The sequence below is a fragment of the Silene latifolia genome, chromosome 10 (assembly GCF_048544455.1).
Source record: "Silene latifolia isolate original U9 population chromosome 10, ASM4854445v1, whole genome shotgun sequence".
In the NCBI taxonomy this organism is placed as follows: Eukaryota; Viridiplantae; Streptophyta; class Magnoliopsida; order Caryophyllales; family Caryophyllaceae; genus Silene; species Silene latifolia.
Window position 1 is genome coordinate 60309121 of NC_133535.1, and position 19386 is coordinate 60328506.

Here is a 19386-nt window from a genome sequence, read left to right on the forward strand (position 1 = left end):
TTGTAAAAGTTTTAGTTCATTTTGTATATTTTATTTTAGGAGACATTTTGTAAGAAAAACTTTGTATATTAATTATAATATTTCTTTATTTTGGCGGGTTTATCTTGAAAGTTAGTTTTAATTTAGCCGAAAATCAGGGGTGTTACATTTGGTATCAGAGCGGGTTCTTTCTTGGTTAGGTGTTAAAATCGTCACATCTTAACATCACCGATTTCAATTTTAAAACCTTTCTTGAATGTTTGTGACTCAAATTATTTTGAATATTTAGTTCGAGGACGAAGTTTGTTTTTAAGGAGGGTAATATGTAATACCACTCAAACTTTGAAAATAATTTTTTTGATTTCAAAAGTCGAACTTCGGGACGAAGTTCCTTTTAAGAGGGGAAGAATATAGTACCCCAAATATCTTTGTATTTAATTAATATTCCTTAGTTTTTATTTGGAAAATATAGTATAATTTACTTATTCTCATAAAGAATTTCTTAGTAATTTTATTTGCACTTAGCCTTACGGACTTATTATTACTAACCCTAAGTATTATTATCCACTTTTTCCGTTCTCTGCCAAAAACTCCCTTTTATCAATTTGCTACCCTCTTATTTACAAATCAAAAAGTAAAAAAAAAACCAAGGTCACCATTAAACGTCACTTTTGCTGTTTGTCATTATCTTGATCACCATATCATAATAACTTGCCACTGTTGATCAATTTGAGCGTTGTTGTGAACCACGGTTACTTTGTCTAGCGCGTGTCATCCTCGTTACTTCTCCTTTATTTATTTTTGGTGGGTGTTGTCCTTTGAGCCAATTTGACTATTTCGGGATTTATCATACTATAGAAGGTAATACGATTCTACCGATCCTATTATTATTATTATTATTATTATTATTATTATTATTATTATTATTATTATTATTATTATTATTATTATTATTATTATTATTATTATTATTATTATTATTATTATTATTATTATTATTATTATTATTATTATTATTATTATTATTATTATTATTATTATTATTATTATTATTATTATTATTATTATTATTATTATTATTATTATTATTATTATTATTATTATTATTATTATTATTATTATTATTATTATTATTATTATTATTATTATTATTATTATTATTATTATTATTATTATTATTATTATTATTATTATTATTATTATTATTATTATTATTATTATTATTATTATTATTATTATTATTATTATTATTATTATTATTATTATTATTATTATTATTATTATTATTATTATTATTATTATTATTATTATTATTATTATTATTATTATTATTATTATTATTATTATTATTATTATTATTATTATTATTATTATTATTATTATTATTATGATTATTATTATTATTATTATTATTATTATTATTATTATTATTATTATTATTCTACTACTACTACTACTACTACTACTATTATTATTATTATTACTACTACTATTACTATTATTACTATTATTACTATTACTATTACTCGGGTTTGTATGGATTTATGTCTGTTATTCATATTTTATGTGATGAATTAATTGTTAAAGGTGGTATGTGATAATTGTTTTCTTTTACGGAGTATATATTTTATATCCTTGTAGTTGTTCTATTGTATACGGTTAAGTCAATTGTTGGGACATGGGTTAAAGATGAGTGTGTAAGGAGTATCTTATTGTACTTGGAAAGAGGACCTTGAATTTATTTGGCTGACTGCAGTATGTTCAAATTTTGAGTTATACGATTGTTTGGGATTGATAAAGGGTTTTACTAATGCTTACCATGATTGGTGTAATCTAATTATATCATATTAGAGTATTCTAATGTGAGATATGGAAGATGAAAATAGTATGTATAGCCTAGTATGATAAATTAAACGAGATACTCCTACGCCTCTTATCTAAATTTTATGAGTGGATTAATGGCTTCGAGTTGAGTTTGTGTTTTTGGATTGTCGTGTTGTATTGTTAATTGTCGTTTCCATTGAATTCGACTCGTGGGTGAGTAGCTTAGAATTTTACTCTAAATGTTGAGCACGGTTCTTTGAACCTTTGACAATATCGATATTGAAATTGAGATGGAAATTGGTTACTGGTATTGAGTTATGAGTTATGGGGTCTATGTGCCGAGTTATGTTTACGGTCTAGAGTGACCATGGTTATTGAGTATTTGAGTTTGAAATCGATATTGAGATGGAAACATTATTTCGCGGTCTTATCCGCCAGTTCACTCACCCCTTGTCCTTGGCTTAGGTTCGACAATGAGAATACGATATCTGGTTATTTGGAAGTATTATATTATGAGATGGAGTAATGAGTGAGGCGGACTAGTGAGATGAAACTTGGTTAATTATTGGGATAAGAGAGAGTGTTATTTTATGGAATTTGAACGAAGTTAGTTTGAGGTTTAGATTAGTGAAATGAAAGTGTTTTTATTATTCTCTGTGTTTATTTTTATTTTTACGTGTATGTGTTTCCACGCCATGATCAAAAACTATTATGCTTATATTCATGTATTATATGTTACTCAGCTCTCCGGCTGACGTGTTTTCTCCCTTCGGGGCTACTCGTCATATGGGTACACTACTACAAATACAGCCTATAACAAGGTCAAAAACCGTTGTTATATAAAAAAGCGGACGTTGTTAAAGCGTTCGTTGTAAAAGGTTTTAACAACGGTTGGTTTTCTTAAGGAAACCGTTGTTAAAAATATTAACAACGGTTTTAAGTATAAAAACCCGTTGTGGAAAGTGTGACTCAATTTTGGGGGGAAAGTTATAACAACGGGTTGTAATATACAAAACCGTTGTTATAACTAAAGACAACGGGTTTTTTATACATAACCGTTGTTGTTTGTTCTTAAAAAATAAAAAAAAATAATTAAATTAAATATTACTAGATGCATGCATAATTACGGCCCGTTATAATTCCGATGCATGCATTATTACTGACATCACTGTGCATATGAACGGACAATATGGAATAAGAAGGGTTAGTAATAAGATTTGAAGCAGCATTGAGAGATATGATGATGATTATGCATGACACAACTTCCTAACATATATATTAATTAGAAAACAACTCAACCCACACATTGCTTAGTATAAATACATTGCATTATCTCAACTAACATTTCCATTATCTCAATATATACATCTCCAAACCCTAACTGCTAAAACAAACTCCAAATAAATAACCCTACTTAATCTTTCAAAACAAACTCCAAACTCCAACAAAATGAATGATTTCATCCTTAAGACTCTTACTATGATCGAGAACAACAACGCTTTCATCCGCCGGCTCTCCATATTGAGGAAAGTTTTAAGAGCTACCTTGCGGATGCTCGATCCGTCTTGAAGGACGCCAAAGAAGATGGCTTGATGGCTGAGCAAAGCGGCGATTGCGGCTATACGACGATATAGCAATCGCGAACGGAACCTCCAAATAGCCAAGGAGGAGAGGAACGATATGATAGAGGAGAATAAGATCCTCTATGAAAATATAAGAATTGCATTTTCATTAATGTAATTTTTTTTAATTTATGTATTTATAAATATATATATATATATATATATATATATATATATTAATTATGTTTATCTTGCTTCTTCATCTTGCTTCTTCATTGTTTTACTAACTAATTATGCGAACAATACTTAAACAAATAACATAATGGTCGATAAAAACACATACATGCAAAAGAAATAATTAGAAAAAGAAAATAATGACGATGAAACTAACAGTGACGGCGAGATTTACCTGATAAATACAAAACGTAAGAGACGATGAAATCAACAGTGACGGCGAGAAGATAAAGCGACGATGAGAAAGAGAGAAAGAGAGAAAGAGACGATGAGAAAGTGTGTGTTTTGTGTTTGTGTTTGTCTGCTGTGTTTGTGTTTGTGTATTAAGGGTTGTGTTTTGTGGCTGCAGCAGACTTGTGTTTGTGTGGTTTATAGTATGGGAAGGTATTGACAACGGTTATTAAACAACAACCGTTGTCAAATATGTTTTAACAACGGTTGTAAAAAACACCCGTTATCAAATATGTTTTAACAACGGGTTACAAAAGTAACCGTTGTGATTACTTTTCACTAACTTTGCGCCAATTTTGCGCCAAATTATTAATAACGGTTGTGCATGTGTGACCCGTTGTTAAAACTAATAACAACGGTTTTTATAACCATACCCGTTGTAATTAAGTTTAGTAAAATTCGCGCCATACATTCTACAACGTCTATTGTGATTTTCGTGAATAATCGTTGTTAAAGGGGCGTTGTAGTTGCCTGGATTTGTAGTAGTGGTAGTCCTTTCTGTCTTCTGGTTTTGCTTCTAGGTCTTCCGCTACTGTTCAAAAAGGGTTTTATTTGAAGGCAAGATTATATTTAAAGTGTTTGTAAAAGTTTTAGTTCATTTTGTATATTTTATTTTAAGAGACATTTTGTTAGAAAAACTTTGTATATTAATTATAGTATCTCTTTATTTCGGCGGGTTTATCTTGAAAACTAGTTTTAATTTAGCCGAAAATCAGGGGTGTTACAATTGGTATTAGAGCAGGTTCTTTCTTGGTTAGGTGTTAAGCTCGTCACATCTTGACATCACCGATTTCAATTTTAAAACCTTTCTTGAATGTTTGTGACTCAAATTATTTTGAATATTTAGTTCGAGGACGAAGTTTTTTTTAAGGAGCGTAATATGTACTACCACTCAAACTTTGAAAATATTTTTTTTTGATTTCTAAAGTAGAACTTCAGGACGAAGTTCCTTTTAAGAGGGGAAGATTATAATACCTTAAATATTTTTGTATTTAATTAATATTCCTTAGTTTTTATTTGGAAAATATAGTATAATTTACTTATTCTCATAAAGAATTTCTTAGTAATTTTATTTGCACTTAGCCTTACGGACTTATTATTACTAACCCTAAGTATTATTATCCACTTTTGCCGTTCTCTGCCAAAAACTCCCTTTTATCAATTTGCTTCCCTCTTATTTACAAATCAAAAACTAAAAAAAAAAAACCAAGGTCACCATTAAACGTCACTTTTGTTGTTTGTCATTATCTTGATCACCATATCATAATAACTTGCCACTGTTGATCAATTTGGGCGTCGTTGTGAACCACGGTTACTTTGTCTAGCGCATGTCATCCTCGTTACTTCTCCTTTATTTATTTTTGGTGGGTGTTGTCCTTTGAGCCAGTTTGACTATTTCGGGATTTATCATACTATAGAAGGTAACAAGAGTCTACCGATCCTATTATTATTATTATTATTATTATTATTATTATTATTATTATTATTATTATTATTATTATTATTATTATTATTATTATTATTATTATTATTATTATTATTATTATTATTATTATTATTATTATTATTATTATTATTATTATTATTATTATTATTATTCGGGTTTGTATGGATTTATGTCTGTTATTCATATTTTATGTGATGAATTAATTGTTAAAGGTGGTATGCGATAATTGTTTTTTTTTACGGAGTATATATTTTATATCCTTGTAGTTGTTCTATTGTATATGGTTAAGTCAATTGTTGGGACATGGGTTAAAGATGAGTGGGTAAGGAGTATGTTATTGTACTTGGAAAGAGGACCTTGAATTTATTTGGCTGACTGCAGTATGTTCAAATTTGGAGTTATACGATTGTTTGGGATTGATAAAGGGGTTTACTAATGCTTACCATGATTGGTGTAATCTAATTATATCATATTAGAGTATTCTAAAGTGAGATATAGAAGATGAAAATAGTATGTATAGCCTAGTATGATGAATTAAACGAGATACTCCTACGCCTCTTATCGAAATTTTATGACTGGATTAATGGCTTCGAGTTGAGTTTGTGTTTTTGGGTTGTCGTGTTGTATTGTTAATTGTCGTTTCCTTTGACTTTCACTCGTGGGTGAGTAGCTTAGAATTTTACTCTAAATGTTGAGCACGGTTCTTTGAACCTTTGACAATATCGATATTGAAATTGAGATGGAAATTGGTTACTGGTATTGAGTTATGAGTTATGGGGCCTATGTGCCGAGTTATGTTTACGGTCTAGAGTGACCATGGTTATTGAGTATTTGAGTTTGAAATCGATATTGAGATGGAAAAATTATTTCGCGGTCTTATCCGCCAGTTCACTCACCCCTTGTCCTTGTCTTAGGTTCGACAATGAGAATACGATATCTGGTTATTTGGAAGTATTATATTATGAGACGGAGTAATGAGTAAGGCGGACTAGTGAGATGAAACTTGGTTAATTATTGGTATAAGAGAGAGTGTTATTTTATGGAATTTGAACGAAGTTAGTTTGAGGTTTAGATTAGTGAAATTAAAGTGTTTTTATTATTCTCTGTGTTTATTTTTATTTCTACGTGTATGTGTTTCCACGCCATGACCAAAAACTATTATGCTTATATTCATGTATTATCTGTTACTCAGCTCCCCGGTTGACGTATTTTCTCCCTTCGGGGCTACTCGTCATATGGGTAGTCCTTTTTGTCTTCTGGTTTTGCTTCCAGGTCTTTCGCTACTGTTCAAAAAGGGTTTTATTTGAAGGCAAGATTATATTTAAAGTGTTTGTAAAAGTTTTAGTTCATTTTGTATAATTTATTTTAAGAGACATTTTGTTAGAAAAACTTTGTATATTAATTATAGTATCTCTTTATTTCGGCGGGTTTATCTTGAAAACTAGTTTTAATTTAGCCGAAAATCAGGGGTGTTACAATTGGTATCAGAGCGGGGTCTTTCTTGGTTAGGTGTTAAGCTCGTCACATCTTGACATCACCGATTTCAATTTTAAAACCTTTCTTGAATGTTTGTGACTCAAATTATTTTGAATATTTAGTTCGAGGACGAAGTTTTTTTGAAGGAGGGTAATATGTAATACCACTCAAACTTTAAAATTTTTTTTTTTGATGTCTAAAGTAGAACTTCAGGACGAAGTTCCTTTTAAGGGGGAAGATTATAATACCTTAAATATTTTTGTATTTAATTAATATTCCTTAGTTTTTATTTGGAAAATATAGTATAATTTACTTATTCTCATAAAGAATTTCTTAGTAATTTTATTTGCACTTAGCCTTACGGACTTATTATTACTAACCCTAAGTATTATTATCCACTTTTGCCGTTCTCTGCCAAAAACTCCCTTTTATCAATTTGCTTCCCTCTTATTTACAAATCAAAAAGTAAAAAAAAAAAAAACCAAGGTCACCATTAAACGTCACTTTTGTTGTTTGTCATTATCTTGATCACCATATCATAATAACTTGCCACTGTTGATCAATTTGGGCGTCGTTGTGAACCACGGTTACTTTGTCTAGCGCATGTCATCCTCGTTACTTCTCCTTTATTTATTTTTGGTGGGTGTTGTCCTTTGAGCCAGTTTGACTATTTCGGGATTTATCATACTATAGAAGGTAACAAGAGTCTACCGATCCTATTATTATTATTATTATTATTATTATTATTATTATTATTATTATTATTATTATTATTATTATTATTATTATTATTATTATTATTATTATTATTATTATTATTATTATTATTATTATTATTATTATTATTATTATTATTATTATTATTGTTATTGTTATTGTTATTGTTGTTATTGTTATTGTTGTTATTGTTATTATACTTATTGTTATTATACTTACTGTTATTATACTTACTGTTATTATACTTACTGTTATTATTATTATTATTATTATTATTATTATTATTATTATTATTATTATTATTATTATTATTATTATTATTATTATTATTATTATTATTACTATTATTACTATTATTACTATTATTATTATTCGGGTTTGTATGGATTTATGTCTGTTATTCATATTTTATGTGATGAATTAATTGTTAAAGGTGGTATGTGATAATTGTTTTTTTTTTACGGAGTATATATTTTATATCCTTGTAGCTGTTCTATTGTATATGGTTAAGTCAATTATTGGGACATGGGTTAAAGATGAGTGGGTAAGGAGTATGTTATTCTACTTGGAAAGAGGACCTTGAATTTATTTGGCTGACTGCAGTATGTTCAAATTTGGAGTTATACGATTGTTTGGGATTGATAAAGGGGTTTACTAATGCTTACTATGATTGGTGTAATCTAATTATATCATATTAGAGTATTCTAATGTGAGATATGGAAGATGAAAATAGTATGTATAGCCTAGTATGATGAATTAAACGAGATACTCCTACGCCTCTTATCGAAATTTTATGAGTGGATTAATGGCTTCGAGTTGAGTTTGTGTTTTTGGGTTGTCGTGTTGTATTGTTAATTGTCGTTTCCTTTGACTTTCACTCGTGGGTGAGTAGCTTAGAATTTTACTCTAAATGTTGAGCACGGTTCTTTGAACCTTTGACAATATCGATATTGAAATTGAGATGGAAATTGGTTACTGGTATTGAGTTATGAGTTATGGGGCCTATGTGCCGAGTTATGTTTACGGTCTAGAGTGACCATGGTTATTGAGTATTTGAGTTTGAAATCGATATTGAGATGGAAAAATTATTTCGCGGTCTTATCCGCCAGTTCACTCACCCCTTGTCCTTGTCTTATGTTCGACAATGAGAATACGATATCTGGTTATTTGGAAGTATTATATTATGAGACGGAGTAATGAGTGAGGCAGACTAGTGAGATGAAACTTGGTTTATTATTGGGATAATAGAGAGTGTTATTTTATGGAATTTGAACGAAGTTAGTTTGAGGTTTAGATTAGTGAAATGAAAGTGTTTTTATTATTCTCTGTGTTTGTTTTTATTTTTAAGTGTATGTGTTTCCACGCCATGACCAAAAACTATTATTCTTATATTCATGTATTATCTGTTACTCAGCTCCCCAGCTGACGTGTTTTCTCTCTTCGGGGCTACTCGTCATATGGGTAGTCCTTTCTGTCTTCTGGGTTTTCTTTCAGGTCTTCCGCTGCTGTTCAAAAAGGGTTTTATTTGAAGGCAAGATTATATTTAAAGTGTTTGTAAAAGTTTTAGTTCATCTTGTATATTTTATTTTATGAGACATTTTGTAAGAAAAACTTTGTATATTGATTATAATATCTCTGTATTTCGGCGGGTTTATCTTGAAAGTTAGTTTTAATTTAGCCGAAAATCAGGGGTGTTACAGGTTTACATAATTACGACGAACTCGTATCGGAAACACAAAAAGGAACGAAACTTGGGGATTAGAATAACAAAATTAGACAAATAAGACCTGAAAACAAACTCATATATCAAATTAGGACTTTCAGAATTTCGACATGAACAAGTCGAAATCCGGAAGAATCGATTTGAAATAAAACGGCGAAAACCCACAAGTATTGAATTACTCGAGATTTAAGAAGAATTAAGTATTGCAGTTTAAAAGGATTTGTTAAAATACAATTTTATACAAAAGGAATGAAAGAAAAGAAAAACAAAGAAATAAGAAAAAGGGAAAATTATTGTAAGAAGTCGAGGAAGAAGAAGAGCAGAAGCAGCGGTAGCCTCTGGAAAATTATCATGGGCCGGGCCTTTCTAACAAAGCGGCCCATTTTTATGGGCCGGGCCGGGTCGGGCCAAGTGCGTGGGCTTATTTAGCAAGCTCAGACCCGGTCCTTATGGGCTAATGCGGGCTTTTGGGCCTAAATGGGCTTTTTCGGGCCCTAAAATTTACGACTTACCCTAGGAAATAATTAGCGTAATACCATCAGTTACAACTTTTAAAATATACATAGTGTATAAAATTGTACAAAATATGATGAAATCCATATGAATTGCTCTCTAAAATAAAATAAAGACAAACATCGCCACTTTAGAATGCTTAATCATGCATTCGTAGATATGATTTATGTTATGTATACCTTATTTTATAAATCTAAAAAAATATACTTGAGTTTGTAAAGAGTTGGGTATAACTTTAACGCTACTTTAATAGGTTTTATTAGAAAAAATATTCATTATTAATAAATATGGGTCGGGCCGGGCCAAAATTTGGGCCAAATGCTTGGCCCAAACCCGGCCCCAAAATATTTTGGGCCTTTTTAGGCCGGCCCATGGGCTGTTTTGGGCCAAAACTAAAGGCCCAAGCCCTTCAAAAAGGCGGGTCTGGCCGGGTAGGGCCAATGGGCTTGGACCATTTGATAAGCTCTAAGGCGCAGCAGATGCTGCGACTCTTCTAAGAGGCGCAGCTATTGTTGCGTTTCTTCTCGACGTCTGACTTCCGCTGTTTTGTAAATACAGTTTTAAAATATGGATTTTAAATTGGTTTCGAACGTGCTTCTGATATATAAATCTACATTAATTGATACAAAATAAAAAATACAATAATAAAATAGGATTTTTCACCCTCAGACTTACATGTTTGATGAAACGAGATTGATTAAAGTTAACGTTAGTGATTGCTCGACTCGAATATGCGTGGTGTAATACCCCGTATTTTAATTATATTTTATAAATCATATTTTATAAATTATATTGATTAGTTATATTTATTAATTATAATAATTGCGGATTATGTTGTTAGATGGAAATAATTAATAAAATAATAAAACAACGAGTCGGGATGACAATTGAGCAATAACAAAATACGATAATTTATAGAATAATAATACTCGATAATTATGTTATAATTATAGTAGTAATACGAGTATACTAATAATAATAATATAAGTGTATAATATTAATATTATGGTAAACTACATATTTCCTAATTAATTTCTTATAACCTTAACCTACCTATATAAATAGTTGAAACCATAGACCATGTTATTGATAATAAATCTGAAGAATTCACAAAGGGGAGAGAATTGGAATCGACGTTAGATATTCACGAGACTAACTTCGTTAATTAACTCGAGGTAAGACCGTCTCATGTATACTCTTTGCTACGCCATAACTTGTAAACTAGACCACCGTAGGACAAGCCGTGACCATAGTTGTGACCGTGGATCATCAGGTACCACTGATGACCTTCTTTGACCACCTTTGACCGACGGGAGAGGGGTGTTTCAGGCGGGTTTTGGGTGGCTGTTTGGGTTCGTTGTTAGGGTATGTCGAAAGAGGGTTTAAGGGAATTGGACCCATGAAACTCGACTAATTGAACCTAGGCTAGGATGGGTTAAGACTGGGAGGGGGTGTCGACTACCATGGTCGTGTCTTGGTGGTCTAAGGTGGCGGTTTGCGGTGGTTGGTGGCTGGAAAAACGTTAAACAGAGGAAAATAGGGGAAGGATGTCACCATCTTAAGACGTAAACCGTGGCCGTATTGGTGGCTGTACCGGGGAAAGGGGACCACCCCTGGTGTCACCGTGGGACAGAGGTGTCAACGGTGGTGTCCAGAGGTGGTAGTGGTGGCTGTGGTGGTGTTGGCGAGGTGCTTTGTATGCGGTGGTTGTTGATGACGGGTTTTCGGTAATTTTGTAAAGGTTGTACTGATCGTTGCTAGGGCTCGGATTTTGGGACAAGTGTGGTGGTTTTGTGGGGGATTGGTCAGTCGTGGTGGGGTTTTGGTCACGGTAAGGCTGAGGTGGTGGTGTGCCGTGGGTTGTTTGGGGTGTTGGTGATGGGTTTTTATACGGGTTAAGTGGGGATGGTGTAATACGGTTTTCAAACCGTGTTGTTAATTGTGGGGTGTGTTGATATATGATGTGGGTCATCACAAGTTGAGTGGGTGACTCGGGTTTTTAATTTAATCGGGTTTTAGAATATCGTAATATTATAATTAATAATAAGTAATTAATGTATATTTGATATTGAATTATAAATAAAGTATAAATAATTAATATTGGATAAATCATTATTTTATTAGGTGACGGAGTTGTGAGAGACTTTGTTAATTGGATTGCTATTATTCGGATTGCGTAATTGGAGTATTTGCTTGCCATGTAGGGATTATCCTACTCAACTTATATTTATCTGTTTGTTAATTGTTCATATATGTGGTTGTTTATATATTACGATTGTGATTACGGATGTGCAATTGAGAACATGGAGTTGGGTTGCTTATGAGTAGCGGTGATTGTCGCACTGTGATGGAAGGGACCAAACTGCTAGTCCTTGTGAGTTATTTATTGAAGGGGCCGATATACAGCTAGTCCTTGGTTATTATTTGAAGGGACCGATATACCGCTAGTCCTTGGTTATTATTTGAAGGGACCGGTCTGAGCAACCGCTAGTCCTTGTGGCGTCAGTTGATCACTGGCCGCCCCTCAGAATCTCTTCTCTAGTAGGCTCACTACTAGGGAGATGTGCACATTCGGAGCTAAGGAAGCGTTAAGACGGAGTTGGGAGGAGTGGATGTGAATGGGTATGTTGTGGATGGATAAATGTTATGGGTGCTAGCATAACATGTGAATTTTATTACTAAGCTGGTTTATTTACTGTTATACTAACACTATTGTCTATATTTATGTCGTTAATACCGTGGTTTGTTTAGTCCCTACTCAACCTCGTGGTTGACTGTGTATTCGTGAACACCTGTGATGAACCATAATGGGGAGCAGATTTGACAGGTACTAGAGATTAGCTGACTTGGGAGCATTGGGACGTGAGCACGACTTGGACCATAGTTGTTGTCTAGATCACTTAGTTGACTTATACAACTTTATTTATGTAATTTCCGCTGCGTAGTATATTGTAATGTTAAGGTTTAAATTTAATCGGTTGGCAATGTAATAAAACCATTATTTCAGTTAAAGTTATTAAAGTACTTTGGTTTGTTTTAATTTGTATCATTTACCTCGGGCAACCGAGATGGTAACAGTCCTATTTATTGGGAATGTCTTGCTAAAGGCTCCTAAATAAATAGGGGTGTTACAAAGTGGTATCAGAGCAAAATGATCCTCAGGCCTGACCAATGAACAATAATGAACATAGGACGTGTCTAATAAAATGAACCCGGGTAGAAACTGTTAGGAGCCCACTAAAGGCTTGGGATGAGTTAGGGGCCCCCTCACACCAAACTTCTGGCCCTTTCAATTTTGAATCGGTTCCCTTGAGAGATATTACAGAGTGGGGTAATTTAAAATGAATATTGTTTATTTTGTCGTAGGAGTTTTGGTTGCCTTGTTTGAATATTGTTTTCATTGATGACTAAGTTTACGGGACGTAACCTTGATTTTAAGGGGTGTGGAATGGATGAAATGAGGAGTTGATGTTGAATTGTTTTGATCATGAGCATGAAAGTAATTATAAATTGATATTGATTATATGGTTGAACGTTGTGTGATAGTAGAATCATGTCTAGTGATATGCGGTTGTGTGAATCCCAAAACCATGTTATTTAAAATTTATTATGAAATGATTAAGCTTGTGATATGAATGCTTTAGAGTATATACTAGTCGTGTGTGAAATTTTATCGACCAAGTTGTGTTGATATAGGAGTAGAAGGGTGTTAATAAGGGCTTGTGACCTAGTAGAAAGGAACCTAGAGCTGAACTTTATTCCGTCAGATTTTACCTCTATTAGATTTAGTTACCATTTGACCTACGTTCATCATACATGGTTGAAATATTTATGAGTGATAACCCAGTGAGTTAGCTTACCAATGCCGTTGATTTCATTTTTAAAAGTTTTATGTTTTGGGAGAAATAAATAATTTAGTGGACAGTGGTCAGAATGTTCCTGTGCAGTTATGTTTTCGACAAACAATTTTGTTAAATTTCTCATTTAATACCTACTTAATAATTTTGCTTGATTCCAACTCCACTGTTTAAAATAATCAAATATGTTTCTAAATTGATAAGGCACGTTGCAAGGTAAATTTATGACAATTAATTGTGATTTTTACAAGTTGACTTTAGTTTTTGACAAATTTCTGATCGGTTTTTGTTTCGACCCACTGAATTGTAAAAATCTTTATAAAATGATTATTCGAGATTTGTGCTTAATTATTTTTCTCATGGTTTGAAAACTCTTTATATTTTCTGGAAAGTATAAAAACTCAATGTAGAATATAACTTTTATTTAATGGTGATTTTTGAAAGTTACAGCTTGACTTTGATTTCCGAAAAACGCGAGTTTTACTAAAAGTTTAAAATAAATGTTTTATCAATTTTTAACCTATGATAATTGGGAGGTGAGAGTGATGTTAGGAGGACCTAAGGAGGGTGAGAAAGGACAGAGTTGACCAAACCTTGTTTTGTAAGTATAGAATATTTAAAAATGTTGAGCCATCTTTACTCGGATAGAAACTTATGTTGTCTTGTTTTACTTTTATAGAACCATGCCTCCAAAGAGATCTACACCTACACCCTCTACCATGTCCCAAGAGGAGATTGACCGTTTGATATCTATGAATGAGGCTTTGACTGCGGCACTAAAGGCTAAGGGGTCAGTTCAGGATCCAGCAAAGATGAGTGCTAATATTGCAAGACACAACCCGACGAAATATGACGGATTAGGTGAACCATCCTTACTAGGAGATTGGCATAGAGAGTTCGATAACCTTTTTGAGTTACTGGGTTGTCCTGCGGAATTGCAAGTGGATCAAGCTGCTTATTATTTGAGGGGAAAAGCAGGTTTATGGTGGAATCGTAGTAAAGAGGTCTTAAGGGAAGCTTGGAGGGAGAGTGAGGAACCTTTTATCACTTGGAAGGGTTTTAAGGAGACTATGAGAGCTGTATTTGTACCAGAACATATTAGGAGTAAGATGAGAGCTGAATTTGATTCTTTCAAGATGACTGAGGAGATGACAGTAGAGACTTATTACAATAGGTTTATTTATTTCCGCTGCGAGTTTTAATTATTTTATATTAAGTTTTAAGTTGGATTAAGTTGTAATAAACATGTATTCACTAAAGTTTTAATTTAAAGTACTTTGGTATTGTTGTACTTTGTTATTCACTACCTCGGGAAACCGAGATGGTAACAGCTCTCATTTACTTGGGAATGTCTAGCTAAAGGCTCCCGAATAAATGGTGGGGGTGGGGGGGGGGGGGGGGTTACACCCTTTGCCTCTATGGTACTCGCAGTAGGCGTTCTCAACCCAGAACCTAGACTTCTTCTCTGGGTCAGGTGTAGGTCTTATGGGTTGGAGTTTGCCTTGTTTCATCAATCTTTTTAGAGCATTGGAGTACGAGTCACCAACGTTGGTGTAACACCCCCATTTATTTAAAGCCTTTACTAGGCATTCCTAGATAAATGAACGTGTTACCATCTCCGTTGCCTGGGGTAGTGAATACAAAGGTAAACGAAACCACAGTACTTTAAATAAATATAATGTTTAAATGGCCTTATTACATAATCCAAATTAAATAACTAAACTAATAAATACAATTGCAGCGGAAACTAATTAATACGAATAATAAAGATTGATTGTTCTTCTAAGGTGATCTAGACGGCTAAGTAATGCCACATCCTCTCGCCCTTCAGCTCTCCTTCTAAGCTAACTTAAATACCTGAAATCAATCTGCTCCCCAATTATTGGTTCATCACATGTGTTTAGCGAATACACGGTCAACCCAACAGTTAGGTAGGAATATCTAAACAACAAGAACAATACAACAATAATACAGAATAAACATGTAAATGATCAATCCCGATCACAACTCCAATCTCCACACATCCTCCATACACAACCCGAGACACCCATATAAATAACCCGAGACACCCTTTATCAATAACCCGAGATACCCGTATAAATATTATCAACATCAATCCCGAGACACCCTTTTATATACCGCCACCCGTGGACCGGTTCTTCATTTACCCGCCACCCTTGGACCGGGGCTTTAATACAACAATACAACATAAAATATGAATAATGAGAAATCAACAACAACAATATTCAACCAACAAACAACATCCAATTCCAATTAACGTTCATCAAATACATTACACCAATACGTATTCGAGTTGAGTAGATAACCTACCTCAGCGGCAAATCCAATAAAGCAGTCCAATAAAATAATCATAAATACTCCACTTCAAAACCGTCACCTAAACGAAATATTATAATTTAATTATTAGTTATTCAATTTAGTATATTATTTTAATTATTGTAATTTATTTTCATTAATTAATTCTCCGTGTAACGATTACGTAACCCGTCCTATTAATTTATTGACACAAACCAACCCATACACACCCATACAAATCCCGTATGATTGGATGAAAAACAAACACAACAAACCCATAACCAACCGCAACAATCCTGTAAACACACCCCTGACATGTATACTACCCCCGTTCCCGACACAACCGCATCCCTCACCAACAACCTGCCTATTACGACACTCCCAACCACCTACTCCACCGCCCAAACCTACCCCAGCCTAGCTCGCACCACGGCCAACCCTGACAACCACCTAACACCGGCTAAAACTCCCCCTGCAACTCGCACCTACACGCTCTAGATGACCCCCAAAAAACCCGACACGAAAACAACTAAACACCACCAACTCGCCACCCTACTGCCACCATGACCACCCGTGGCCACCACCATGGTCTCCCTTGACCCACGGTGGTCCCACCAATTGTAACAACCCCGCACAACGGCCCAAAACGACACACAAAATGAAAGACAACCCAAAACCCGTTTAACCACCACACCCGACACCTCACCGTACCAACCACCACCTGCAACCACCCCAACACCACCATAAGAACTGCCCATAGCCGAGCAATCCAGCCACCCAAGTCTCGTATTTAATCGTCCAACCCTTAAGTCACAAAACCCGTCTTAAATTTGCGACAACCGTTACTTTAGATGCCAAATTCACCACCCACGGTAGTCGACAACAGCGACGACAGGTCCCACTGACATCCCCATGGTCAAGGCCAACTAATGAGGGTGACAGCACGATTCACGGTGGTCCATACGAGGTTTAAACGATAATTTAGTTAAATAGAATGATATAAATATAAATTAAGACGATCTTACCTTGAGGCAACAATAATTGGATGAATTCTCTTATTTTTCTCCCTTAGATCTTTCTCTCCCTTGCCTTAGATCAATTATTGTGTTTTTATGTTTTTGTATGCTTATGGGTAGGTATACCATCTTATTTATATAGATGTGGGAAAGAAAGAGGGAGGAAGTTTCCTTAAAGTAATTATCTTTATTTTTTTCCTTTTCTTTTAATTACTCCCATATTAGTATTAGTAATAACATACAATTTCAATCCCGACTATATACTCAACATACACGGCCCACCTTATTTCCGACTCAAATATTATTTAATTCTTTTATTATCGTCTTACAATTTATAATTTAATTTAATTAAATTATTAAATATCATTTAAAACATATTTTAATATAAATACACCGTCTAAAATACGGGGTATTACAGTCTTCTCTCCTTAAAAAGAACTTCGTCTCGAAGTTCACCAAAATACCCAAACAACTAAAATAATATCTCAAATTAATTCCAACTAGATTTCTTATTAAATCCTTCACAAGATACTTTTATTATTAAATTATCATAAAAATGTTATAAAATACGAGATGTTACATCCTATCCCCCTAAAAAAAGGGTTACATCCCCATAACCAACTAACTCAAACAAAAAGTCTAGGATACTTTTCTCGCATGGCAGCTTCAGCTTCCCATGTAGCTTCTTCCACCTTATGATTATACCATAAAACCTTCACTAAAGCAGTCTCACCATTACGAGTCTTTCTCACTTTCCTATCCAGGATTTCCTTAGGCTCCTCAACATAAGACAACTGCTCATCAATCTCAACATGCTCAGGCTCCAGCACATGAGTAGGATCACTCACATACTTCCTCAATTGTGAAACATGAAAAACATTATGCACTCTATCCAAAGCTGGAGGTAATGCTACACGGTAAGCTACCTCTCCAACTCTGTCTAAGATCTCATATGGCCCAGTATACTTCTGACTCAACTTCCCTTTCTTCCCAAACCTCATCATACCTCTCATAGGAGACACTTTAAGCAACACTTTATCTCCCACAGCAAACTCTATACCACTCCTTTTCAAATCTGCATAGCTTTTCTATCTATCCTGCGGTGCACGCATCTTCTGACGAATAACGTGCACCTGCTCCACCATTTCCTGGATAATCTCAGGTCCCAACACAACTGTATCTGCCCTGTCATCCCAACACACAGGACTCTTGCACTTCCTTCCATACAATGTCTCAAAAGGTGCCATGCCAATACTAGCATGGTCGCTGTTATTATATGAAAACACAATCAAATCCAACCTCTCCTCCCATGATCCACCAAACTACATCACACAAGCTCTCAGCATATCCTCCAAGGTCTGAATAGTCCTCTCAGTCTGACCATCTCTAACTGGATGAAATGTTATGCTCATCTTTAACTGAGTCCCCATCAAAGATTGCAATTCTTGCCAAAACGTAGATATAAACCTTGAATCACGATCAGAAACAATATCCTTTGGCACACCATGAAGCTTCACCATATTTTTGACATAAGCTTTAGCCAACTCAGCTTTACTCCAAGGATCTTTCATAGGAATGAAGTGAGCTGACTTAGTCAGTCGATCCACAATCACCCATATCATATTATTCCCTCACTGAGTCTTAGGCAACCCCACATTGAAATCCATCGAAATGCTTCCCCATTTCCACTCAGGCACATCCAAGGATTGAACTTTACCTTGTGGTGTCTTGTGCTCTCCCTTTACTCTTTGACAAGCCAAACATCTAGCAACGAACTCAGCAACCTCTTTCTTCATCTTAGGCCACCAAAAGGTGTTCTTCAAATCTTTATATAACTTATCTCCTCCAGTTTGAACAGAATATGGAGTAGAATGAGCTTCAGTTAAAATCTTTCTTTTTAATTCTTCATCATCAGATACACACCATCTCCCATCAAACCTCAAACCACCATCACTACCCATGTGAAACTGCTTCTTCCCACCTTCCACCACGGCCTCTCTTCACCGCGCCACTCTCGCATCTCCTTCTTGCTTCTTCCTGATCTCTTCATATAACTCTGGCTCAATGGTCAAATCTCCAATTATATCTCCTTTCTTGATCATAGAAATGCCCATCTTTTCCACTTCCTCACACAATTTCATCCTAGATATGGCAGTATACAAAGTATGGACATATTTCCTACTAAGTGCATCCGCCACCACATTAGCCTTCCCATCATGATAAATTATCTCCATGTCATAATCTCCAATTAACTCTATCCATCTCCTATGTCTTATATTTAGCTCCTTTTGAGTATAAATGTACTTTAAGCTCTTGTGATCAAAAAATACATTAACAGTAGCTCCATAAAGATAATGACGCTACAGTTTCAAGGCAAAAACCACCGCCCCCAACTCCAAATCATGAGTTGGATGATTCGCTTCATACTGTTTCAGCTGTCTCGAGGCATAAGCTATTACTTTCCTATTCTGCATAGGCACACATCCCAAAC

At 34.1% G+C, this 19386-nt stretch overlaps 1 protein-coding gene across 1 annotated transcript; it reads right to left on the reverse strand.

Annotated features, from left to right (window-relative positions):
- Positions 1-17521: 17521 nt before the first annotated feature.
- Positions 17522-18415, reverse strand: LOC141607642 (uncharacterized). Its single transcript, XM_074426994.1, has 3 exons — positions 18287-18415; positions 18029-18217; positions 17522-17746 (listed from the first exon to the last, which is right to left on the reverse strand). The coding sequence occupies exons 1-3, from the start codon at positions 18413-18415 to the stop codon at positions 17522-17524; spliced, it is 543 nt and encodes a 180-aa protein (XP_074283095.1).
- Positions 18416-19386: the final 971 nt, after the last annotated feature.